The following is a 26,719-nucleotide window of genomic DNA, read 5'->3' on the forward strand; positions in this document are numbered from 1 at the left end:
TTTCCAATAAACCTTCTTCTTTTATTTGACAATGGACAATGCAAATTCATTTTAGAACGTGAGTCTCCGAGAACTTCATTAATTTGCAAATTAATTACATTAACAGAACTTGACACTACATAGAGTAGTAGCACTCCGTAGCTTTGGCCATGGCCGCCATTGTGGGCGCGAATTTTTTATGAATAGGAAAAAGCATGGGTGACGTCGTGTGACGTAGCACTGCCATTACTCTATTGTAGTTCATTTAAGCTCCTAAGCCTTGGTTGTTCAAACCGGTTTGTTTACTAAAATAATGGCCGTCGGTTTATCAGACATAGAGCTAATTGGGCCACGGCATTATCGGCATTTGAGATGCGATGACGTCAAATATTACGTAGGGTACGGATGACGCAATATCTGTGAAACAAACCGTTAGTGAAGAAATAGAGCTAGTAGCATACTTATGAGTAATTATGTTACATATGCTAAATGAAATAAATTTGTGTCCTGTGACGTAAGAGCAACATATTCTTATTTTTACTTTTTATTCCTTTTATTTTATTAAATTTAAATATGTATTTCTCTCCCTAAAATGTACACCAAGTTTGCGATTTTTATTATAAAAATGCTATTATCGGTCTAATTTATCGGCGCACCCTACCTTTAAAATCCTTGAGGTTCATCGTGATTCGTAGCGCACGCCTTTTAATGTTTAAAACATCAGGGGACCTAGAAAATAACACCAGTTATTTTATGAACAATTTGAACACGGCGCCGATAATAGTAAGCGCTGCCATCTACGATATAATAAAAAGAAAATAACTGTTCAAGATGGTGGTCAGTAATTGTCATGGATGCTATGCGTGCTCGTAGCCCTTTTTATAGTTGAGGCTATGCAATCGTAAATATTCTTTTACCAGAAAAGGGTGTCTTTACAAAGCTACTAACGCTAGGGGGCTGTCTTAAGATTCCTAGTATAAATTAAGGTTATTCTGTTGAGTTTTAATAGAGCCACCCAGCGGCCGACGCGCGTCGAAAAATTTACTGGTGTCTGCTGATTTTCAGTGCTGCGTCTATAATTTAGGGGATTAAATAATAAAGTAGGCTACGGCGGCAGTTTATTTAATCCCATCGATGTAATCGGCTTCCGGGATTCACAGTTTTTAATCCTTTTCTTGCGTTGTAAATAATTATAAAGTGATAAATTGAAGCAAGAAATAAATGGCAGACGAGCAGGTGTGGTTTGAACACATTTTATACGTATCCTATTTTCTTAAGAGCAAAAAGAAGTGAAACCACTTTTAATAAGACTTGGCAAATGCGTTTAATTAACAGTTACATTAAAACTTCAAATCATCTATCAACTATAAATTTTGGTACACTGATTTGAAATTTTGGGTCCCCTTGCTTTGCTTTGTTATTGTTGCTAATTTCGAAATTTGTTATGAATTCTTTGGGGAACGTTACTTTAAAAACAGAGCCAGAATTGTTTCCAATCTTGAAAGAAAACTCACCATTTCTTGTCTAATTGATGGACGCATGGTTTAATTATTTGATCACTATTTTGTTGGTATTAAAAAATGGGTACTCAAGCATATAATTTTAACTTGTGTACTTGATTCATATAAATTTTAGCTCTTACCATTGTTGGTGATAATTAGGTTTTATTAAATGGGTTTTTTAAAGGTGGATACATGGATTAAACACTAGTGTTTAATCCATGGTGGATACAAATTTGACACACCTTGCAGAACTTCCATTGCATGAAGTCTTTCTTGTTAATTTCTTTGTTTTGGCTAAAACTCATCTGTATTTAAGACCAAAAAAGCAAGTATGCAAAGTGGGTTATTGACTTTCACTTGCATTAAAATTCTGCAGGGTGGGTCAAAACTTAACTGACCTTTTTATACAAAAGTATTGTCTTAAGATGTCAGTTCAATCAATATGATTATTTTTGATATGTTTATCAGTATTATCTCCTTTTATAATTATTAGGATTTTTATATTAGTGGTAGTGATTTTTTTCCATAAACCCCTTTTGAAGATTTCTTTTTAAACTTATTCGAATAAAAAGTGAAAATATTATCTCAAACTCAACTTCATTTCACCAACTTTCCAAAAAAATGAAAATATGTTGTCTAAATATACTTCCATGATTTGCACCTACAATTAGATTAAATCATACTGAACAAGCTTCAATATTTAATTTTTATTAAAACATTTTTAAATTGGTGTAGCTTAATATTAGAAGAAAGTAAAGAGGCAACTTTATAATTACACAGTAAAATGAATTTTACTGTGTAATTATAAAGTTGCCTCTTTACTTTCTTCTAACATTACCATATACACAGGTGTTTTTACTCTAAATTATGGTGTAGCTTAAGTTGTGTTAATTTTTGAAGCTTTACGTCGGTTCATTATCAAATAAAACATCAAAAAATGTTGTTGTAAAAATTGTATGAATTGTCCAAGAGCCTGTGTGCCACAATACACCTCATCAAGTACCATGTGCCAATCATTGGGCCTAATATTGGGCTAAGATTTTCCGGGACTTCAATAGAAATCAATATACTGTAAATGGGCTTATCTTGTGTCAATCAGGAGAGGTACCAAAATCGCTTGTTTATTTAGTTGGTAATTTTTAAGGATTTTGACGTGCAAAACTATCAGTTACAAAAAGATCAATAATCGTAACATATATTGAGAAGATTTTCTGGTCCCAAAATTATTCAATATTATTTAATATTATTTTTATTACATTTTTGCAAACAATACTTGACCATATCTGGCCAGCTTTTTCTGGAAGTATAAGGGTGGCAGCTAGGAGCTACAAACACAGCACCCCACGCAAGGAGAACACAACCCGTCAAATGTCGTGCATTTTCTTGTGTACAGTTTTCATTGGTTAGACGCTTCAGTGGCTGCCGCCGTTGGAAGGGTAAAATTTTGTAATTTTCTTCGCCCTTTCCATAAAACGTTCGGCGTAAAGGCTCGTCCAATGAAATTTGTACACAACACTGCCTTAGTGTGTTTTTAAGACTAGCTGTGTTCTCCTTGTGTTTGTTGCTCCTAGGTGGCAGAGCCATTCAGGAATATGAATGGCGCTAAATTGTAGAGCTGGAAAAACTGGTTTCAGAAGTGTGAAATCCCACAGCATCTCTACAGTTGGCACTGGTTTCATTTGTGTACCTCTTGTAAGAAATGGTGCTTCATAAGAGTAAAATATGGTTCTTTGGCTATCCTCAGATATGTTTAAGAGGAAAACTTTCCAACAGTCAAATCTTTTGTACTTGGTGAGGCATATTGTGTCACATGGGCTTTTAAACTGTTATTTATGATCATCAGTTAAGTTTTTAGTAAAGGTTTTCAACACCCAGAAAGTGTCAATGATAAATCCCTTTCTTGTGAAACAGCTAGATTTTAGGATTTGTTGCTCTTCTGTACTTTTTCTGAAATTATAAAATTTTATTTCGATTTACAAAATTATAAAAATAGTTTTGTCACAGAGCTACTTTTACTATTGAAAATTAAGTATGTCTTTTATTATTATCACAGGAAATGGTACAGTTAGAATTGTTATGTAAGCGCCTGTATGAAGCCACAGATTCAAATCAAAGGGCTGAAGCGGAAAAGGCGTTGGTTAATTTTGCAAGCTCTCCTGACTGTCTTACAAAGTGCCAACTTCTTCTGGAAAGGGGTGATGTAAGTAGTATATTCAACAAATTTGGCTCTCTTTTATATGTTCTATTTCTAAACTATAAACTTAAATGAAAATTCTTTGTCAAATATTATAATTCTGACTATTATAGTTCTTAAATCATTTGTAGCTCAAAACTTAACAAAATTTATTTTAGTTACAAAGAGCATAAAAATTATATATTCCCACAATCATAAGTAAAAATCTACAAATCATTGTTAAAATCAGCCTGGATGGTATGATATATTTGGAACTAAATATTTGCTATACATTTCAAGCAAAGCATGCAATGTCACTTTAAATTCCTAGTCTCACATATTTAGTACCTTTGCATCCTGTGACTGAGGCATAGCGTAAATTTTATATCGTAAATGAAAATAAACATCTTTTTCGTTGAGTAAATTCCCTTACCAAAAAATAAGTTGGCTAAAAACCACTTAGGACAACTTGTATTTCATCTTAGTTTTCAGTTTGTATTTGGGACAAATGCTTACTTAAAAATAACTTAAATCCTCTTTATTAATCAACTTATTTCCAACTAAACCAGAATCAACATTTACATTTAACTACTTAAAAGCAACTTAAATCCTACTAGGGAAACATCTAAAAACCAACTCAAAAATATTATGTAATTTCCTGACTACTAAAAACCAACTAATTATAAACTTAGCAAAAGCAGTATTTTCCTACCAACTGAATAACAACTTATTAACCCTTTAATAGTAACTTGAAATATGCTGACAACTTGAGCCTACTTAATACCAACTCAATATCAACTATTAATGTGTATACAAACTAAATACAAACTGAAATCCAACTTATTTTTTGGTAAGGGAAAACAAGTAGTTTTTGTTTGTAATTATTATTATTATTACCCTTACCAAAAAATAAGTTGGTTTTTAGTTGGTATTTAGTTGGTTTTCACATTTAAGTTGGTTTTAAGTTGGTTTTTAGTTGGTATTTAGTAGGTTTTCACATTTAAGTTGGTTTTAAGTAGGTTCAAGTTGCCAGCATATTTTAATAAACTATTTAAAGAGGTAATAAGTTGTTTTTAAGTTGTTTTTAAGTTGGCTGGAAAATACTCATTTTTTGAAGTTGGTTTTAAGTTGGTTTTTAGTGGTCAGATAATTACTTATAATTTTTAAGTAGGTTATAAGGTGGCTTTATTAAGAGGTCTTTTTAAGTAAGTTTTAAGTTGGTTTTAAGTGGTCTTTATTAAGAAAGCTTTTAGTTGGTTTTAAGTTGGTGTAAAGTGGTTTTTAAGTAGGTTTTTAGTTGGTATTTAGTTGGCATTTGTTCCAAATACCAACTTAAAACCAACTTAAAAAGTTACAAGACCACTTATTTTTTGGTAAGGGATAGTTACTATTATTTCTAAAAAAGTCATCTTTTTATTTGAAAACAAATGTTTTTAGCTATTAAAGTACAAGAACAAATTGCATTAGGAACTCGAAAATAAAGACAATATAAGAAAGAAAACGTAAATGTCCCACACAAGTGCTATTAATCATAGACTTTCAAAACTGTCTGGCTCTCGCTAACTTTGAATTAAATGACATAGGTAACGAAGAATCATTTTAAAGGTCTATCTGAGGCTCTCCATTTTTGAGCTCTTATTCTAAAAAAAGAGTGCCCAAGAAGTGTCTAGGAAAATCCTTTTTAGATGACGATGGTGATGAAAAAAAGTTGTGCGAACTGAATTTCACTTTTGATGATATTGTTCGTGTTGCAATTATCATTACGAAAATAGAGAAAATCTAAAAACCGTAATATTTAGCGAAATATGCACCAGAAAAAAAGTAATGGCATTTAAATGCAACTGCTAGAATTGTCACGTTAAAGCGAATTTCGAGTCACAATTTAACCCGGCCACTAGTAATTGGCTTCACAATACACTTGTTGACTTATTTGTTAGTCCTGTGTGGTACCTTTGGGTATTAGCTTATCTTATTATTATTATTATTGTTTTATTTATTTTTTAGTTTAAAACAGCAAATCAAACTTTTTATTATTATTATTATTATTATTATTAATATTATTATTACTATTATTATTATTATTATTATGACTAATTTAATAAAATAAGTGTTTTGCACGAAAATTAATGTATTGATTCTAGTTATTTTAAATTAATGAACGTGCAATTAAGAATTAGATTATTGTTATTATTATTATTATAAATTATTAATAATTAATTAATTATTTATTTATTAATTAATTACTTAAGTCAATTTTGGTTACTTTAACATTTTTCTCAGATTTTTTGCCAAGAAATTTGCATTGTCTTTTTATTTTACAGTCTTCGTACGCACAGCTCTTGGCAGCTACGACTTTGACCAAACTAGTAGCCCGAAATCCAAACACTCTAACTGTACAACAAAGATTAGATATACGTAAGTTTAAATATCTTAAAAAAATTGCAATTGTCACTGTGAAAAACGCTAGAATTTTGATCATTCTATGAATTTTTCATTTTTGAGTGAGTCTTCCCCTGCCAATTATTTTTGGGCCTTAAAGTAAATAATACCACATTACAGAATTTGTAGAAATGAATAGAAATTTAGGGAAGTTTGCGGTTTTAAGAGAAATTTTTCAGGACTTATGTTGGAAAAAACCAAAATTTTTATATTTTAATATCAGAGCTGGGTGTTTTCGAGCTCGCAACTTTACAAAATTGCTAGAGGGTAGTGTTCTCTATAAGTACAGATTAGTTTAAGATTGAAAATTTTAAATTAGCTTCTTTAGGTCTAAAGTGTTGGCCGGTTAAATATTGTACTATAATTAACTGCTGAATATAAATTTGACAACACTTTTTTATCATTACAGAGAGAGTATACTCAATAAATACAAATTAGTTTACAAGTGTAAATACCAAATTAAAAGTAAAGGAACTCTAGCTAAAAATGGCAAAGGCCATGTACCCTCCAACGTTATTTGGACTCAACTAGGATCTGTGTTTCAGGAAATTATCAAAATTAGGCAGAAGAGAAGTCTGCATTAGGGTTGATATGTCACATGATTATTGAAAATAGATAGAAGGGAATCGAAAAATACCCTATAAATAAATCTTGAGACATTTTTGCCATGGCAAAGGATTAAAATACTGTTATAAGTTTTGTTTCAAGTCTAAAATGTTTTTTGTAAGTATATACTTTCCCGTTAAAATGTATTTATTTTTTATTTTTTAGGCAATTATATTTTATCTTACGTGGCAAGTAACCCTAAACTAGCCAGTTTTGTTACGCAAGCTATAGTACAGTTGTTTGCTAGAATCACAAAATTGGGATGGTTTGAAACTGAAAAAGAAGAATTTGTTTTTAGAAATGTTATTGATCAAGTCAGATGTTTTATACAGGTTTGTTTTTAACATAATTGTTGCTATAATGATTAAAATTTGTATCCAGTTTTAATGATGTAGTTATTTGTTTATAGGGTTCTGTTGATTATTGTGTGATAGGGGTTCAATTATTATCTCATCTTACCTGTGAAATTAATCAAATAAGTGAGGTAAGTAAGATAAAGTTTAAAAATTCAGTTACTATGTATTAAATATTTGTTGTGTTAAAGTATGTTTAAATTGTTATTACTAAAGGTTAGCTAAATTAGCTATAATTTTAATTCAACTAAGAAAAATTAACTGTAAAACCCTTAAAATATTCTTTTTTAAATGTCCATATATTTACATATAGTTTTTTTATTCTAATTTTATCATAAATTATTTTTGTAATGTAAGTAACTAATCATTGATATTTCAACTGATTAACAAGAATGTTCAGGGGAAGTTAGAGATCTAGGTCTTGGTAATAGTATACTGATGTTATTTTCAGGCTGAAGCAAATCGTTCCTTGACTAAGCAAAGAAAGATAGCATCTTCCTTTCGTGACACACAGCTTTACGAAATTTTCCAATTAAGCTGTGACCTCCTAAGGAGAGCACTGGAAAGTTGGAAGGCAATGTCTTTCAATGATGAAGCTCAGGTAAATAAAATTGTTTTTTTTTTTTTTAAATTTACTAATTAGAAGTATCTTTCAATTGCTTAACTTCCACATAATTCTGACATGTTTAATTATCTCGTATTACTGTAAGAATTTTTATTCATCTGGTTTTTCTCTAAACCATTAAATAGCTTTAATCATCTTACGTATGTATTTTATTTTTTGATAACTCAAAATGTTATGCACTTACCTTGCCAACACTGGACCTTGTATCTAATTTTATGGTGTTTCCTATATTTTCCTTAATTTTATGTATTTTGTATCTTATATTCTTATAATTCGCGTTCAAATTCCCTATTTTTCCTATAAATTTTTTGTTTAATTTCCCTGGTCACACTGAAATAAACCACTAGCATAGCTGACATCACTATGGAATTTTTATAGATGAAATCTCCTTATGCATATGTGTAATCAAGGGAAATAATAATCGTTTATAAACGCAGAAGATAGGATTCATTATTGCCACATAACTGCGCCCCCAACCCCATTCTCTATAATCACGGTGGGTGTATATAATAATAATCAGCTAGGCCCAAGCCACCACCCTAGGCCCAAGTCAGCTAGTGATGTTTATTGCCTTTAATTTAGGTGGCTGAGTAAAATTGTGTTGGAAGGTGGTGGCAAGCCCTTCTTGCCACGCAAGCCAACAGCTCCCTACACTTACTAGTACCGTTAACCTGTACAAGTTTTTGTAAAAATCCCACCTACCAACTGACTTCATAACTAGTGCTAATGTCTGGGGGATTTTGTCTCATCTAAATTAAGACACCTTAACTCAATGAAACGTTGAAATGTGTCAGAAAAAATATCAACGTCATTTAATACTTGAATAAACATTCTTTACATCAACTACTTGTCCATACTTATGTGGTGTTTCTTTTTTCTTTTTTGTTTTAGCATAACTTAATGAATCATTTGTTGAGGTTAGCGCACAACTGTCTTTCATTTGACTTCATTGGTACTTCACCTGACGAATCATCAGATGATCTTTGTACAGTTCAAATTCCTACAAGCTGGAGACCAGCATTTCTCGATTTTAATACCCTTCAGTTATTTTATGATTTGTATCATTCTTTGCCCGCATCATTATCACCATTAGTAAGTTTTGAAGTTTTACCACTTAATTTACAATTAATATCCTACTTAGTTTTTGATAAACTTGGCAATCGAATCAAGAGATAGGTGAGATGAGGTAAATATATACATATTTATTCTATTTCAATATTACTTGGTTCGATTGCTATTTGATTCAGTGGCTTACAGGTCCTTTTTTTGGTTTTATGTTATTTATTTTCAAAGATGATGTGCCTACCTATGCGTACTAAATTATACATATAAAATAGAATTATGTTATGTTTTGAAAACTGCATTATTCAAATTGGCTTTGGTTGCATATTTGAGTGCAAATCTCAGGAATTAACTTTCTCATAGATTTCCTAATATTTGGTCAAACTTGTGTTGATCTCCTTTTCACTTTTGACATTCTAATACATAGATAATATTCAACACTCAAAAGAACGACTCCCCACTTTAGATCGGTAAAGGGTTATAGTTTGAAAAACATGGGCACATAACTAAGTTCTTGGTCTAATTACATCTGGATATTTTTATATTTTTAGGCTCTTTCCTGTCTAGTTCAAATTGCATCAGTTCGTAGATCATTGTTTAACAATGCTGAGAGAGCAAAGTTTTTAGCACAGCTGGTGAATGGAGTTAAAAATATTTTAGATAATCCTCAGGTTTGACTCACTTATGGCAAAACTTAAAGAGCAAAAATGATACTTGTTTATGATTTTGGTAGCATTTTATTTAAACATTTTGATTAAAATTGAATCGTCATATTTTCAATGAAGTCATATGTGATTCAAAACTTGTGTGAGCTAGTAGGTAATGGGCTAACTGCGCATATGCAATTTTGCGGTTTTCCATTAGGGCAGTTTTCATTTACGCAGTATCCCGTTTCCGGAGTTTTCCCATAAACGCGTTTGTCATATGCGCAGTTTTCCACTTGCGCAGATAGTTCTCATTTGCGCAGGTTTTTCATTAGTGCGGTTTTCATTTTGCACAGATATTTTCCATTTGCGCGGTTTCTCAATGGCGCGGTTTTCCATTTCCGCAGGTTTTTCAATTCCGCGGCTTCTCACGACTTAAATATTCTATGTTTAGACTTTTTACCCTGAAAGACGTTTTTTCTGGCAGATTATTTTTAATAACTGCTGGTCATGCTGTAAATACCAATCATTTTTAAGTTTTTCTTCGTTGAAATATCGTTTGTTGAATTATTCTGTTGGGAATATATCTTCAGTCAAAAAGCAAACCGTAGCTTCTCAGAATTTGGGCGAAGATAAACATGTAATATCTGCAACGCTGACGTAATTATTCTGGCTCTCGCTATGAAAACGTTACCAGTTTAAACTTACTTTGACGTAGGTTCAGCTTAATAAGAATTTATCATTTTAAAATTAATCAATCTAAGCGAATGCCTGCCGCACAATATTGCTTAGTACCTGCCACCAAGAATGTAATTTTTTGCAAAATATTTCTATTTAAATTAAGTGGCTGCCACAAAAAATACCCCTTTTCCAAAATATTGCAATTTAAATTTAGTGCCTGCAACAAAAAATGACACTTTTTCCAAAATACTGCAATTTAATTTAAGTGCCTGCCACCTAGGAGCAACAAACACAAGGAGAACGCAGCTAGCCTTTAAACACGCTAATGAAGGGTTGAGTACGAATTTCATTGGATGAGCGTCACAAGCCTTTACGATGAACGTTTTACGGGCGGGGGGAAGACAATTTCCGAATTTTCCCCTTCCAACGGCAGCAGGTGCTAAAGCGTCTAGCCAATGAAAAATGTACACAAGAAAATCCACAACTTTTGACGGGTTGCGTTCTCCTTGTTTGGGGTGTTGTGTTTGTTGCTCTTAGCTGCCACATAAAATACACCTTTTAATTACATTACGTAATTCTTAGGGGTCTTAAAGGTTATTTAAGGGGGAAAAGTTTTTGGTTAGGTTAGGTTACGTTAGATTAATTTTGGTTAGGTTAATATCGGGTTGGACAATTCTTGATGCGTAAGGCTTGGAACTGCCCTCTAGGGGGCGTTATAGACGGCCCATCGCTTTTTTTAGTATGGGGTTGGGGTGGTTGCGGCGTCGTCAGTCGCCATTATTTAGAATTCGTCTACTTGAAACTAAAGACATATTACAGGCTAGAGTACGCCCTTACCAAAAAATAAGTTGGTTTTAAGTGGTCAGCATATTTCAGTAAACTAGTTAAGTTGGTAATAAGTTGGTTTTAAGTTGGTGGGAAAATGCCTTTTTCTTTAAGTTGGTATTTAGTTGGTTTTTAGTGGTCAGAAAATTACATATTATTTTTTAAGTTGGTTTTAAGTGGTCTTTATTAAGTAACATTTAAAGTTTTTAGTTGGTTTTAAGTTGGTGTTAATTTGTTTTTAAGTTGGTTTTAAGTTGGTGTTAATTTGTTTTTAAGTAGGTTTTTAGTTGGTATTTATTTGGTATTTGTCTCAAATACAAACTTAAAACCAACTTAAATAGTTCTTTGACCACTTATTTTTTGGTAAGGGACAGGCTATAATTCTGGAAGTAGTCAGTAAACAGTTATTACACTACGATCTTAACCTAAAGGCTGAGAAGCTACGAGTCGCTGTTTGACTGGCGATATATTTTCAAACGACTAATTCAACAAGTGATATTTCAACTAAGCAGAACATGAAATTTTTTGGTATTTACCCTTACCAAAAAATAAGTTGGATTTCAGTTTGTATTTAGTTTGTATACACATTATTAGTTGATATTGAGTTGGTATTAAGTAGGCTCAAGTTGTCAGCATATTTCAAGTTACTATTAAAGGGGTAATAAGTTGTTATTCAGTTGGTAGGAAAATACTGCTTTTGCTAAATTTATAATTAGTTGGTTTTTAGTAGTCAGGAAATTACATAATATTTTTAAGTTGCTTTTAAGTAGTTAAATGTAAATGTTGATTCTGGTTTAGTTGGAAATAAGTTGATTAATAAAGACGATTTAAGTTATTTTTAAGTAGGCATTTGTCCCAAATACAAACTGAAAACCAAGTTGAAATACAAGTTGTCCTAAGTGGTTTTTAGCCAACTTATTTTTTGGTAAGGGTACAGCGCGACCGGATATTAAACATAGACCAACAGTGCAGCTGGATGGTAAACAAGGTAATGCTAAACATTTTCTGCCAGAAATAACCCTATTGTCTAGGCAAAAAGGCTTCATAAAGAGTATTTAAATCATGAAAATCCGCGCAAACGGGAAAAACCGCGCAATTGACAAACTGTGCTACTGGGGAGTTGCGCAAATGGAAAAGTGCGTAAACAAACTGTGCAACCGGGAAAAACCGCGCAAATGGCAATTCCGCAAATGGAAAAGTGCGTAAACGGAAACTGCGCAAATGAAAACTGAGCAATTGGACCCAAACCAGCTAGTATACCATTTGTGTAAGCTTCATAGAACATAGCCAATAAAATTTATTCAAAATGCTTGAAATGTTTAAAATCAATGTTGTTAGTAGAATATGTCAATGCTTAAAATGAAAGTATCATTTCTGGCTTGTTTCATTAATCTTTTTATATATTCAGGTCTAATGTATTATTTTTGGGGTATTTCTAGGGTCTTTCAGAGCCTAATAACTATCATGAGTTTTGTAGATTGTTAGCGAGGTTAAAATCAAATTACCAGTTAGGAGAACTTGTCAAAGTAGAAACTTATCCAGAAACCATCGCTCTCATTGCCAAATTCACAGTTACTAGTCTGCAGGTAAATTGTTTTTTTTCTAATTACAAATAATAATTAGCTAGTCTAAGAACCCAATTAAGGCATTCACCATTAACTATACCATGTTTATTTCCTTTTTTGTTAATTTATTATAGATGTGGCAATTTGCGCCTAATAGTATTCACTACTTGCTGAGCTTATGGCAGCGAATGGTGGCTTCAGCACCATATGTAAAAGCTTCTGAACCACATTTGCTAGAAACGTACTCCCCTGAAGTAACAAGGGCTTATATAACTTCCAGACTTGAATCTGTTACGTCTGTTATAAGGTTAGTTAAATTTTTTTTTAAATTAATGTTCATTGATAAATGGGCTTGGAAAATATAAATCCAAAACTAGATTATAAGTTTTGCTCGTACTAAATCAGATGTCCGGTCCAGATGTGATTTTAAATGGTCGAATTTGGAAAAAATTTACGTATAGATTATACCAGTAATTTCTGGTTTTTCCTTCTTGATCTTGCAAATCAGTCCACTAATGGATATTTTAAGTATCATAATTAATTAATAACAATTAATCCCTCACTACATAGTACAGCACAACCTTTTTTTCTTCAGGCACTTTAGCCTTGGGTGCTTATACCACGAACTCCTCATGAAAATCACTCACAGAAAGAATTGCCCGAGGGGGGGGGGGAACTAGATGGTCTTGCTTGCGGGTCATCTCTACATATTCATTCTCCCTAAATATAAATAAATACATTCTTGATGAAAAAACTATTTTGCTCCAAGCCTTATACAAATTATAATACTAATCAGGAATCCATACCTCTACCTGGAATGCTTATCCTGCTGTATCCCTTATGGCAAGATCACACTGACAGCTTTGGCCCCGCCTACAAGAGAAAAAATCCCCTCTGCGCGCGCTCCCCTCTCACGTAGTTGTTTGTTAAGTTAACATAGTGACGCCAAAAAAACTATCGTCCACATGTAGACAAAAATCTGCTGAGATAAGCATTCCAAGTAGAGGTATTAATTTATAGTTATAGCACTAGATTTTTCTCTTCTGACTTTGTTTTTGAAAATCCCACCCAAAAGCTCCTCCTCTAACAAGATCTTTGTATTTATTCTTTAAAATGATGTAGTTTGGCAATAGATGTCGGTAGGCAATTAATACCGTTATTGGATGGAAGGTTTATTGATTTATAATTTTTTTCTGATGTTTTATTACACCTTCAAAACATCAGCAAATATTGGAGTCTCATTATTAAGAAACTCCAATATTTGATTATTTTAATTCATTACCTTTATTGTTGGATCTTATTAAGTATTTCTTTAAGGGATGGCCTTGAAGATCCCTTAGATGATGTTGGGATGGTGCAGCAGCAACTAGAACAAGTTTCCACCATTGGAAGGTGCGAATATGAGAAAACATGTACACTTTTGGTGCAACTTTTTGACCAAGCTGCACAAAGCTACCAAGAGTTCCTTCCAGCAAGAGGTGCTAGTCACTTGGATGTTAGTATTCAAGAAGGAAGGCTAACTTGGCTTGTGTATATAATTGGTGCTGCAATCGGAGGAAGAATGTCTTTCAATAGTGCTGATGAGCATGATGCTATGGATGGAGAACTTGTTTGCAGGTAAACATAATGTCGTTTTGAAAAACGACGTTTAGAAATTTTTGTAAAGGAAAATCAATTTTGTTTTATCATTAGGGTACTTCAACTCATGACATTGACAGACTCTAGATTAGCGCAAGGAGGATGTGAAAAATTGGAGTTAGCTATGTTGAGCTTCTTTGAGCAGTTTAGAAAAATTTATGTTGGTGATCAAGTTCAAAAAACATCTAAAGTCTATAGAAGGCTCTCTGAAGTTTTGGGTTTGACGGATGAATCTATGGTATTATCTGTTTTCATCAGAAAAATGTAAGAATTTGGTGTTTTTATAATGTTTATGAGCATGCGCTAATAGGGAAGGACCTTTTCTAGTCTCTTTTGAAGAAAAAATAACGTATTGCAAAATCTAACATTTATGTTATTCAATTTTATATAAATTTAAAAGGGATTCTAGAAAATTTTCTTCAAAATACTGTTTAGCATAAAGAAGCTAATGGTAAAATCAAGTATAATAATATAAAACCAAGTTGAATTTTGGTCTAGCTTATAGATCTTAGATACTGAAGTAAATAGATTTTTTTGCAAGTTGAAAAACTGATATTTAGCCATCCCAGTTAACAAAATTGTCTAGTTGTGGATTTTTTTATAGGTGAGGTTAATAATGTCAAAATAAATTATTTGTCCATTCACTATTGCTTAGCTAACTGTGCCAAAACTTGAGTGAAGGGTTTCTTTTCCTCGTGCACTTGCCACTAACGAGGAGACGACCCGAGGTGGTTCTCACCGATTTTGTTCAAAGTTGGGGGATTGTTAGACCTAGATGTAACATGAAACCAGTTAAAGGGAAAAGTTACGCTGGGCTTCCGTTTTGCCATGGCAACCAAAAATGTTTTTAACAACATAAAATGAGAAAAGGTCTATGTAAAATAACATGCGAAAATGATAAATTCTAAGGGTCCCCCCTGTGCAAAATTTCAATAAATCAAAAAAAACAATTATTTTTAAAAAAATTAAAAAAATAGTAAATTTTACATTTTTGGATTACTTTGGACAAATAGGGGGAATAAAAACCATTTTGGGTGAACTCGAGCTAATTTGAATAAATAGGTCGAAATTTTAGGTATAATACAATATATTTGTAAAACTTATGCCGTGATAACTGCCATATATTTTCGCCGATATATCTTAAAATTTCTACATTACATTATCTGAACGATGTAAACAGATTTTTAGATTTCGATAGAAAAACGACGCCATTTTATAAAATGGCGAATACAAATATAAATCATGGTGCAATAAGTTAGGTAATTTGTATCCGATTAACCTGAGATTTTCTACGGTGCATTATCTGCCCAAATGAATTCGTACTATAGATTTTTATAGAAATCCGACACCATTTTGGAAAATGGCGGATATCAATAATACTCATCGTGCGATAAGTTCCGTAAATATTCGTCGATTAATCAGAAATTTTCTACGTTTCATTATCTGCCCAAGTTAATTAAACCTATGGGTTTTCCAATAATAATCCGACGCCGATGCCATTTTGAAATATGGTGGATATAAATAATAATAATAATAATAATCGGCTAGGCTAATACCCAAGGCACAACCTTAGGCCTAAATCATCAAGCGACTTTTGAAGCCTTCAATTCAGGTGACCGGGTTATAATGCGTAGGAGGGTGGTGACAAGCCCTGCATGCCACGAGATCGAGCCAACAGCTCCCTACACTAACTATTACCGTTAACCTAGACAAGTTTTTGTGGAAGGGGAAACCGAAGAACTCGGGGGAATAAAAATCATGGTTCAATAAGTTAGGTAATTTGTATCCGATTAACCTGAGATTTTCTACGTTACATTATCTGAATGATGTTAACAGATTTTTAGATTTCGATAGAAAAACGACGCCATTTTATAAAATGGCGGATACAAATATAAATCATGGTGCAATAAGTTAGGTAATTTGTATCCGATTAACCTGAGAATTTCTACGTTACTTTATGTGAACGATGTTAACAGATTTTTAGATTTCGATAGAAAAACGACGCCATTTTATAAAATGGCGGATACAAATATAAATCATGGTGCAATAAGTTAGGTAATTTGTATCCGATTAACCTGAGAATTTCTACGTTACTTTATCTGAACGAGGTAAACAGATTTTTAAAATTCGATAGAAAAACGATGCCATTTTATAAAATGACGGATACAAATATAAATCGTGGTGCAATAAGTTAGGTAATTTGTATCCGATTAACCTGAGATTTTCTACGTTACATTATCTGCCCGAATGAATTCGTACTATAGATTTTAATAGAAATCCGACACCATTTTGTAAAATGGCGGATATCAATAAAACTCATCGTGCGATAAGTTCCGTAAATATTCGTCGATTAATCATCAATTTTCTACGTTTCATTATCTGCCCAAGCTAATTAGACCTATGGGTTTTCCAATAATAATCCGACGCCATTTTTAAATATGGTGGATATAAATATAACTTATGATGCGATAACTGCCGATTAATTTGTCGATTTACGTAAAATTTTCTTCATTACATTATCTGACCGAATAAATAAGCCACTTAGTTAACTGAAATAATTAAGGTTAATTTTACATTAAATTTGGAAAGGAATACATTTATGTAAATACTTATTATTTGGGTAAAATGGAATTACATTAAATTAGTTCAAATTACATTTTTGACATTCATATAAATTGGGAGAAATACAAACTATATTTGGTGTTTTTAATAATATTGAGTAACTTCAAATAATTTTGATAACATTGGAACAATTTTGAGTAAATTCAATAATATTTGGTTAATTGAAATAATAGTATTGTGTATATTTATATAACATTGGTAAATTTAAATAATATTGTGTATATTTGAATATATTGAGAAAATTCCAATAATATTGTGCAATTAACATAATTTTGTTTACAGTCTATTAATTTTCACTAAATCCAATTTATATAGTGTAAGTTCATTTACCATTGGGCGAATTATAATAATTTTGGTAAGTTTATATTATAATATATTATTTGGTTAAAATAAATATCGGAAAATGTATATTATATTTTGTAAATAGACGAGTAAAGAAATCAGCTATTAAATTTTTGCAACGATTTTCCTGGGGAATTTTGGGAAGGAGAAGATAAAGTGATTGGCTATTTCAGGGGTCTACACATAACCTTACTACTCTTTAATCAAATTAGTAAATATATAGACCAATATTACGCCTCCTATAGGTGATACTTTAACCCTACTCTTTTGCTGTAGTGAAGTCCAAACGTTAAAATATTTTTAATTAGGTCTACCTTTCCTTGGCGCATAACTGATTTTGACCATGTTTTGACATATTGGCATATAATCTCCCGAATCACCAATAATTTACCAAGTTACCAATAATTTCCCGAGTTATCAATAATTTCCCGAGTTACCAATAATTTCCAGAATAACAAATTATTTCCCAAATTATTAATAATTTCCCAAATTACAACCATTTTCTGATTTACCAAACATTTCGCGAATTACCAATAATTCTACAATGCCAATTGAACTAATTTAATAATATTTCAATTTACCCAAATTATGCCTAAATGATGAATTTAACCATAATTATTTTATATTAATCCAATGATATAAGAACATACCCAATATTATTGGATTTTGCCGAAATGTATTAAAATTTACCCATTTTATAGGAAGTTTCGTATACATTTTTTATAACAATAACAATACGGAATTTATCGCACCAAGGGGATACATGGATATTTTGAAAAACAGCGTAGTTATCTCAAAAGAAATAGGACTAATATACTCGGTCAGAAATAGAAAATTTCTGAATAGTTGACGAATAATTACGGATCTTCTCAGACATGCGCCATTTTGCAAAATGGCTTCGGAATTCTTTCCAAATAGAAAGGACTTATTTACTCGATCATTTAATGAAACAGAAAAATTCAGATTTATCGTCGAATAATTACGGAACTTATATGACCGTGAGACATTTTGACATCCACCATTTTTCCAAATGGCCTTGAATTATATTAAAATTTATAGGATTAATTATCTTTAATAGGTAATGTAAAGTAGAAAATTTCAAGTAATTGGACAAATAATTTTGTAAAATAGCGTCAGATTTCTATCACAGTGTAAAGGGGCTTATTATTTCGGTCAGATAATGTAATGTTGAAAATTTCACGTAAATCAACAAATAATTTCTATTTAAATCTATAGTACGAATTCATTCGGGCAGATAATGTAACGTAGAAAATCTCAGGTTAATCGGATACAAATTACCTAACTTATTGCACCACGATTTATATTTGTATCCGCCATTTTATAAAATGGCGTCGTTTTTCTATCGAAATCTAAAAATCTGTTAACATTGTTCAGATAATGTAACGTAGAAAATCTCAGGTTAATCGGATACAAATTACCTTACTTATTGAACCATGATTTTTATTTGTATCCGCCATTTTATAAAATCTAAAAATCTGTTTACATCGTTCAGATAATGTAATGTAGAAATTTTAAGATTTATCGGCGAAAATATATGGCAGTTATCACGGCATAAGTTTTAGAAATATTTTGTATTATACCTAAAATTTCGACCTATTTATTCAAATTAGCCCGAGTTCACCCAAAACGGTTTTTATTCCCCCTATTTGTCCAAAGTAATCCAAAAATGTAAAATTTACTATTTTTTTAATTTTTTCAAAAATAATTGTTTTTTTGATTTATTGAAATTTTGCACAGGGGGGACCGGGACCCTTAGAATTAATCATTTTCGCATGTTATTTTACATAGACTTTTTCTCATTTTATGTTGTCAAAAACATTTTTGGTTGCCATGGCAAAACGGAAGCCCAGCGTAACTTTTCCCTTTAACTGGTTTCATGTTACATCTAGGTCTAACAATCCCCCAACTTTGAACAAAATCGGTGAGAACCACCTCGGGTCGTCTCCTCGTAAGTGAACTAATATTCCTATCTTCGAAATAATAAACCAATTAAATGTGTTCATAATGTCCCAACCAAATTTAAAATCTTTGGAAAATATTTGATTTTTTACAGCATAACAAATTTAAAGTATTGGAGTAGCAGTGAACAAATCATCACTAAAACCTTGCAACTTCTCAATGACCTTTCTGTAGGCTACAGTTCTGTCAGAAAGCTGGTGAAACTAGAGGAAGTTCAGTTTATGCTTAATAATCACACTGTAAGTATCCTCCTATGAGCTCTTAGATAGGGGGATTTACCATAACAGTATAGAAGGCTATTAATGGTTAATTTTAAGGAGCACATAGTAAAAGAATAATAGTATTGGTTATTTTGCTTGCATTAATTGGTAATTTTTCCTGTAGTTAGGGATATTTGCCGTGCATTAATAAGTTACTGTTGTGCATTAATAAGTTACTGTCGTGCATTAATAAGTTACTGTTGTGCATTAATTCGTTACTGTCGTGCATTAATTCGTTATTTTGCGTGAACTTATTGGTTATTTTCCTTGTATTAAGCGATATTTTCCGTGTATTTATAGGTTATTTGGCGTAAATTATGTTAGTTTTCGTGTATTAAACGGATATTTGGCATACAATAAGAGGTTATTTTTCGAGTAATAAGCACTTATTTTGCGTGCGCGAAGAGATTATTTCAAATACATGAATCTATTAAGCTTTTTTTTAGTGTATAAAGCGGTTTTTTATTTTTGGCGTACTGTTTTCCGAAGGATTGTTTGACTTTCAACAATTATTTATCAATATAACACATAATCAATAAATGTATTGTATCCAAAAACTTTATTCTATCTAGTATTAGACGAAAACTAATCGTGCAATGTGTACTTTTTCATCACATATTTAAAAAATAAACAATTAATACACGCAAAATAGCCAATTAAAGCACCCAAAAAGCCAACTATTGCACCAAAACCAACTAATTAATGCACTCAAAATAACCAATGACTGCACTCAAAATAACCAATGACTGCACTCAAAATAACCAATGACTGCACACAAAATAACCAATGACTGCACACAAAATAACCAATGACTGCACACAAAATAACCAATGACTGCACACAAAATAACCAATTAATGTACCCAAATCAAATAATTAATGTACACAAAATAACCAATTAATGTGCATAAAATAAACAATTAATGCATGCAAAAAAACCGATTGACACACAAAAATTTGCAATTAATGTACGCTAAATAATACCGGGATTCACGGAAACTAACCGCTAAATACACAAAAAAAATAACTCCCTAATACACGCAAAATCGCTGATTAATACGGTATAATTTAAATAAAAGACACTGTTATTGTTTTAAAACTTAATGCTATTTGAACTTAAAAGGCGCTTTCTTAATCTAAATGTACGCGTAATTTAATACTTAAAAACTAAGTGGTGAAACTAGTGCTAACTGGTGACATGATCATGGTTTACCAAATGTGTTCGGTATACGTTTTAGAAACCTCGATAAAACACGTAATATGTGCTACCTGGGATGTCATAAGATGAAAAATCTCCATTTTGGGCAGGATTTTTTTTTCATCTATTCGTCATATCCCCACTAGGATATTCCAAATGATCTCCATGACAATTATGACTGTTATTTACACTTAAATGATTGACTTCAAATAATAATTTGTTCTAATTTTCAAATTTACCTATAAGTTCATAGTTATCATGAAATTTGCCGCTTAAACAGTAGCCTTTTAGGGTGAAGTGCACTACAGCGGCCTCATCAAATTTTATATTAATTTTGGTTGCGCCTGATAGACCTTGTCACGTAGATGCCGATGGTATTTTTTATTTTGGCCGCAAATGAGTATTGAATTGTTTAATTTAATTTTTTTAATTTTAAAAATTTCTCATTTTCATTGAATTTTATATAAATTTTGGTTGCGCCTGATAAACCTTGTCACGTAGATGCCGAGGGTAATTTTTATTTTGGCCGCAAATGATTATTTAAATTTTTAATGTAATTTTAAATTTCTAATTTTTGGGCATTTTCACGTGTTTCGTTGTACTTATTTCCGTCGTGTGTTCGCCGACACCACAGTTTCGGTGTCCTAATGAATTCCACGTGAAATTCCCGTTTTTAATAAAATCTATTACAGTTTTTGTTCATTTTCTAGGTGTTTTCTATTTTAGGGCCACTTTTTTTCTGGTTAAGATTAAAAGTATATACTTGATGCGTAAGGCTTGGTACTGTCGTCTAGGTCGCTTTTTTTAGTATGAGGTTGGGGAGGCGCCAATACGGGGAGTTTAGTAACGTCTTTTACGTGTTTTGGAAGTAATTATCTTCGTCGGAATGGGGCTGGGGCGTGTCAAAAAAGTGGTGTCGACGGATACACGACGAAAATATTTTTTAGAAAAACGTTACTAAACTCCTAAAAGTTAAGTTGATTAAAAAATTATCATTTGCGGCCGCAAAAAAATTGGTTTAGTAATCTACGCGTCAAGTGCTACATTCTCCCCCACAAAAAAATACAAAAACACGGTAATTCCCTAAAATTACTAAATTTTTAAAATTAAGTTAATTAATTTAATTATAATTTGCGGCCCAAAAAATAGTTTCGTAATCTACATTCTCCACCAAAAAAAAAAACGAAATTACATGAGGCCGCTGTAGTGCAATTTTGCCAACCTCTTGATGAAAAATCATAGCAAACATATTTTCAAATTTAGTTTCATAAAATTTTTATAAATTAAATTTACCGCTGATTTTTTTCTTTCTATAGAGTGAACACTTTCCATTCCTGGGAAACAATATGCAAATTTCTGATATGAGGTGCCGGTCAACATTTTACACATCTCTGGGAAGGCTGCTAATGGTGGACTTGGGTGAAGATGAAGAGAAGTTTGACCAATTCATGGTTCCATTGACAACCGCGTTTGACACAATTGGTGCGATGTTAACTGTGAATTCAGACGTGCCACCATTGTTTAATTCAGATGAGACAAAGAAAGCATTGATTGGATTAGTTCGGGACCTGAGAGGATTAGCATTTGCCTTTAACACAAAAACTAGTTACATGATGCTATTTGAATGGATTTATCCAACATACACGCCTATTCTACAAAGAGCTATCGAACTTTGGTTCCATGATCCCACTGTGACCACTCCCGTCCTAAAGTTAATGGCTGAACTTGTGCAAAATAGGTCCCAGAGGTTACAATTTGATGTATCTTCACCCAATGGAATACTACTCTTTAGGGAAACTAGTAAAATGATTGTTAACTATGGTGAGTAATGTTTAAGATAAAGAGTACATAAATTATTAGTACCTGTATTGGTGTTTGTACTATTATTTACATGGGGCCAGCAATGCCTGACAAGGCGAAAATTTCCTTTTTTGATTTTTGAGAGCTTTTGCTGTAGATTTTTCAAATCATTTACTTTCCTTAAATCACATATGGACTTAGTCAGAAGAAATTTCACTGCCCTTATTGGTTGCATGTGGTGGAATCTATTTTTGTAACTTTTTAACTGAGGTGCAACCCTAAAAATTAAAATACATTTTCAGGAACAAGGGTTTTAACACTAGGAGAAATTCCCAAGGACCAAGTCTATCCAATGAAATATCCTTTTTCTATGTAATACTTATAAAATTATGAAAATCATTTACTGTGTTAGAAATGGACCATATTTGGCCCAATTTTATTGGGATTAGCTAAAATTTATTTGAAAATATGCATATATGCTCACAACTTTCCTTAACTGTTTTAATTACATTGAAAGGGGTTTCCATATCATTTTCTATGTTGAAATCAACATTGTGTGGAGGCTATGTAAATTTTGGAGTTTTCAGGTTATATGGAGATAGTGCCTTGGATGATTCCTTAAATACTTTTGTGAAACTCCTGCTCTCCATTCCTCAGTCACATTTGCTTGTATGATTTTTCTTTTCTTTGTTTATTATCAAATATTCCTACTAGTACTGTTCACGAGCCGAGCTGAGCAAGCTTTTTGATAGCTTGGCTTGACTCGACTAGCAAAAGCAGCGGCTTGACTCGAAAATAAACGAGCTGAGATGCTTGTTCAAAAATACTAAATACGTGGGACTTGACTCAATAAAAATTACTACCCCTCTATTAGGAATGTATTGGTATAGTAAAAAACAAACGAACTTTTTTCTCACGCTTTATGTCGCTTAAAAGTAAAAACCACAATGTTATTGGTGGAGAGAAGGAAGGCAAAAATAAACAGTTATTTAAAGTGGGGGTATCACCTCTCGCGGTATTGGGGCTGGGATAAGCCTTCTCCAACACTCGACAGAGGCGCTGCTTTGCAGACTGACCTTTTCATTCGCGTGGGGTTGTAAGTAAGGTAATACCAACTTTTAGCCAATAAGCTTGGCTCGGCTCGGCCAAAAAAAAGCTCTCCTGTTTTAAAATCGAGCCAACGTACAAGCCCGAGATGGCTCGAGCTCGTGAACAGTCCTAATTCCTACTACAATAAAAAAAATCTTGCCCTTGTATATTCCTTACACAAGTTGGCATTTTAATTGGAGATTGAAATAAATAATTAAAAATCTTAATGAGGAAACCATTAATTGTTATTTACAAACTCTTAATATCACAAAAAATAGTGACACAAATTTAAGTGCAAAATGACTATTTAGGTATAACTTTTCAAGTGAATTTCAGTATCCTCTTTTTACCAGGATTACCCTAAACTAAGTCAAACGTACTATGTCCTATTGGAGTGCCTAGCTCAGGACCACATAAATTTCTTGAGCAATTTGGAACCACACATTTTTCTGTATATTTTGTCCTCCATCTCTGAGGGCCTTACTGCTCTAGGTATATAAATTTAATTTTTTTATGTTGATGTTTTTATGATAATTCTAATTTTGTCACGGGTCTATGCAGATACAATGGTTTGTACAGGATGCTGTGCTACACTAGATCACATTGTAACATACTTATTTAAAAGACTGTCTAAAACAGGGAAAAAACCCAGACCATCTCCTGGTCAAGTTCCTCCAAATGGTGAAGCCTGCCTTAGGGTTCTAGAACTTCACCCAGAGATATTGCAACAAATGCTATCTACTATACTTAATATAATAATGTTTGAAGACTGTAGAAATCAGTGGTCTATGTCAAGGCCACTTCTTGGATTAATCCTCTTAAATGAAGAAGTAACCCCAAAATCCATTTTTTTTTTCATTTTATTTAAATGTATGGTCTTAACTGTATAAAATTTTGTTGTTTTTCAGTATTTCAGTCAGTTAAGGCAGTCAATAATCCAAAATCAACCCATGGATAAACAGACTGCTATGATACAATGGTTTGATAATCTCATGGAAGGGATAGAAAGAAATTTACTGACAAAAAATAGAGATAGGCAAGTGTCAAATAATTAACTGACTTAAGCTTATGTTAGATTCAATTTAATTTCATGTTTAGGTTTACGCAAAATATGTCAGTTTTCCGAAGGGACATCAATGATTCACTCAAAGGACCAACAGTTGTCAATGCTTCAATGGCTGATATGATGAGCTAACATGAAATCTCCAAATTGAAGTTTTGAACTTGCTGTGAATGATCTTAATATAAATATTGTTTGCGTGAAAAAGTGTGTAAATGAGGTTTTTTCTTTTTGAAAGGAAGATAAATAAGTTTAAATGAAAAAATCCTGAAGTTATTATGCATCTGTTTTTGTTGCTAAATGCCAAAGGAATTATTCGTCAATAAAGTTTTAAATTTTTTTAATATACATGTTCATTATATACACTATCAGAAGTTTATAATAAACTGCCTTCGAGGGGAAGCATGAAATCTCATACACCTGCCATGTTTAAAATCGCTAAAAAGTTTTACAATAAACTATACATATTAGATTAGCTACAAATACATAGTCATTGTAAAAGCAGTGCCTTTATTTCGTGACAGTGGCAACATTTCCCATTCCATATTGTAGTCATAGCGTAAGCTTTTGCTTAACAGATTCAAGTACCATTGAGGACAGTACTCTTTTTTATAGAAAAAAAACATTGTACATAGAAAAAAAAATTAAAACTTAGAACATAATGTACAGAATTATAATCATGTTATCACAAAAATAAAGTTTTAAAAGAATGATAAATTTTCGTCTCTTCATTGCCACAATTTAAAACCATGATGGTGCAACTTTCTCCACTCCACAAAAGAATAGGCTACAAATAGACCATTGTGTAATATTACAATGCGTAAAACAATCAGTAACTCTTTTTATTACTGGAGTTGACTAAGCTTTCATAATTCTCCTGAAGGATGTATATTATAGACTTTTAACACAATTTATTCTATTATTGTCATAAATAGCAGGGTGACCACAGAATATTTTTATTTCCTTTAAAGGAATTATGGGAAATTTATCAGTGAAATATAGGAAGAAAATTGGGGGGAAAATATAAGAAGAAAATTCGGGAAAATTAATTATACAATGAGAGAAAACGGTTGTCAAAATTATTTAAAGGGGAATTATAACCATAAAGATAGAAAATAAGTAGAGGCCCAACCAGGGGGAAAAAAAGAGCTTCTTTCTGTTATGAAAATTTCACCCCCCCCCCCCCCCCTGTGGGGAAGAAGTACGTAGCGCCACCACACCGTTCTAAAGGAATTAGAAACAAACTACAGCTTTTTAAAACCAAACATTTTAGACTTTAAGGAAGTTTCTGTAACTTGTAATAGACTTTATTATCATAGACTAAAAATTTTTGAAGTTTGAAATATTACTTTTTTTACATACAATTTTGAATAAATTATAATAATTTAACTATAGTAATTATGTAAATTTAAATAAATCTGAAAATGTTTGAAGCTTGAAGTTGCAAATTGGATTTTCCCTTGAGATTGAACAAAACCAGGATAAAAGTATAAAATTTTAATGGTTTAATAATATTTGTGATATCGGTATATACAAAAACAACTTTATAGCAGAGTTACCGCTAACAATGATTTGGTCAGTTCGGAGACACTCAAGATTAATAATATACAACTAGCACCTACTGTTGTACGGAAACATTAAAACTCCTAAAAACGTCTTCGGATGCCCAAGATAAAAAGTTCTATGGTCTCGACACTCTCGAGTTAGAAGTGTCATCCTCAAATAAAGAATATACAGAAGAAAAAAGTTGTCTCCCCGGGAATCGACGAATTCTCTTCAACAGCAGTCGATATAAATTTATTTCAGGCGTCATTCTATTGGTATTAGTTTATCTACCCATGCCAGTGTTGAGACGCGCTTTTTAATCAAAGGGGTAAAATCGAGAGTGCTAGGAGGAAGAGGCTACTATTGCGGCTGTGTTATCTTGTCCCTCTCTACGTACAATATTTAAACCGCTTGGTGGCACACCTAGCGGCGAAAAGCTTTGCAGACTTTTTTATGTGGCGGTTGAGCATTTATAGTAGAAAAGTGCGGTGAACAGGTTTGCCAACTTTGTTTATTTGGCATTTCAGCAACTGTTATTGAAGAGTTAAGTGTTATGTACGATTTAGAAATTACTGACTCTGAACATGTCTCCCTAGTTGATGACTCTACAATTGATGTTGAAAAAAGTCTATGGGACGTTGTTTTTTTTGCTGCATAAGCCATTCGTCAACTGAAATTTTCTGGTTCCTGGAAACCAGGATCTAGCCTTTTGGCAGCGTACCTTTCCCTGTC

General features: G+C 32.3%; 1 protein-coding gene across 2 annotated transcripts; it reads left to right on the forward strand.

Moving 5' to 3' along the window:
* Positions 1 to 998: 998 nt before the first annotated feature.
* Positions 999 to 24,788, forward strand: Ranbp16 (Ran-binding protein 16). 2 transcript variants are annotated; one of them, XM_090171234.1, is made up of 20 exons: positions 999 to 1,215; positions 3,535 to 3,681; positions 5,976 to 6,069; positions 6,865 to 7,031; positions 7,109 to 7,183; positions 7,504 to 7,653; positions 8,569 to 8,769; positions 9,291 to 9,410; positions 12,329 to 12,475; positions 12,589 to 12,761; positions 13,772 to 14,071; positions 14,147 to 14,356; positions 19,131 to 19,275; positions 21,810 to 22,314; positions 22,596 to 22,650; positions 22,803 to 22,962; positions 23,736 to 23,874; positions 23,944 to 24,212; positions 24,291 to 24,418; positions 24,481 to 24,788. In XM_090171234.1, the coding sequence occupies exons 1-20, from the start codon at positions 1,201 to 1,203 to the stop codon at positions 24,575 to 24,577; spliced, it is 3,297 nt and encodes a 1,098-aa protein (XP_090027360.1). In that variant the 5' UTR covers positions 999 to 1,200; the 3' UTR covers positions 24,578 to 24,788. The 2 variants fall into 2 exon arrangements, with proteins under 2 accessions (XP_090027360.1, XP_090027362.1); XM_090171236.1 differs by lacking the exon at positions 999 to 1,215 and adding an exon at positions 2,899 to 2,917.
* The last annotated feature ends 1,931 nt before the right edge of the window (positions 24,789 to 26,719 follow it).

This window comes from Leiobunum rupestre, chromosome 4, assembly GCF_980474605.1.
Source record: "Leiobunum rupestre chromosome 4, qqLeiRupe1.1.hap1, whole genome shotgun sequence".
NCBI lineage: Eukaryota > Metazoa > Arthropoda > Arachnida > Opiliones > Sclerosomatidae > Leiobunum > Leiobunum rupestre.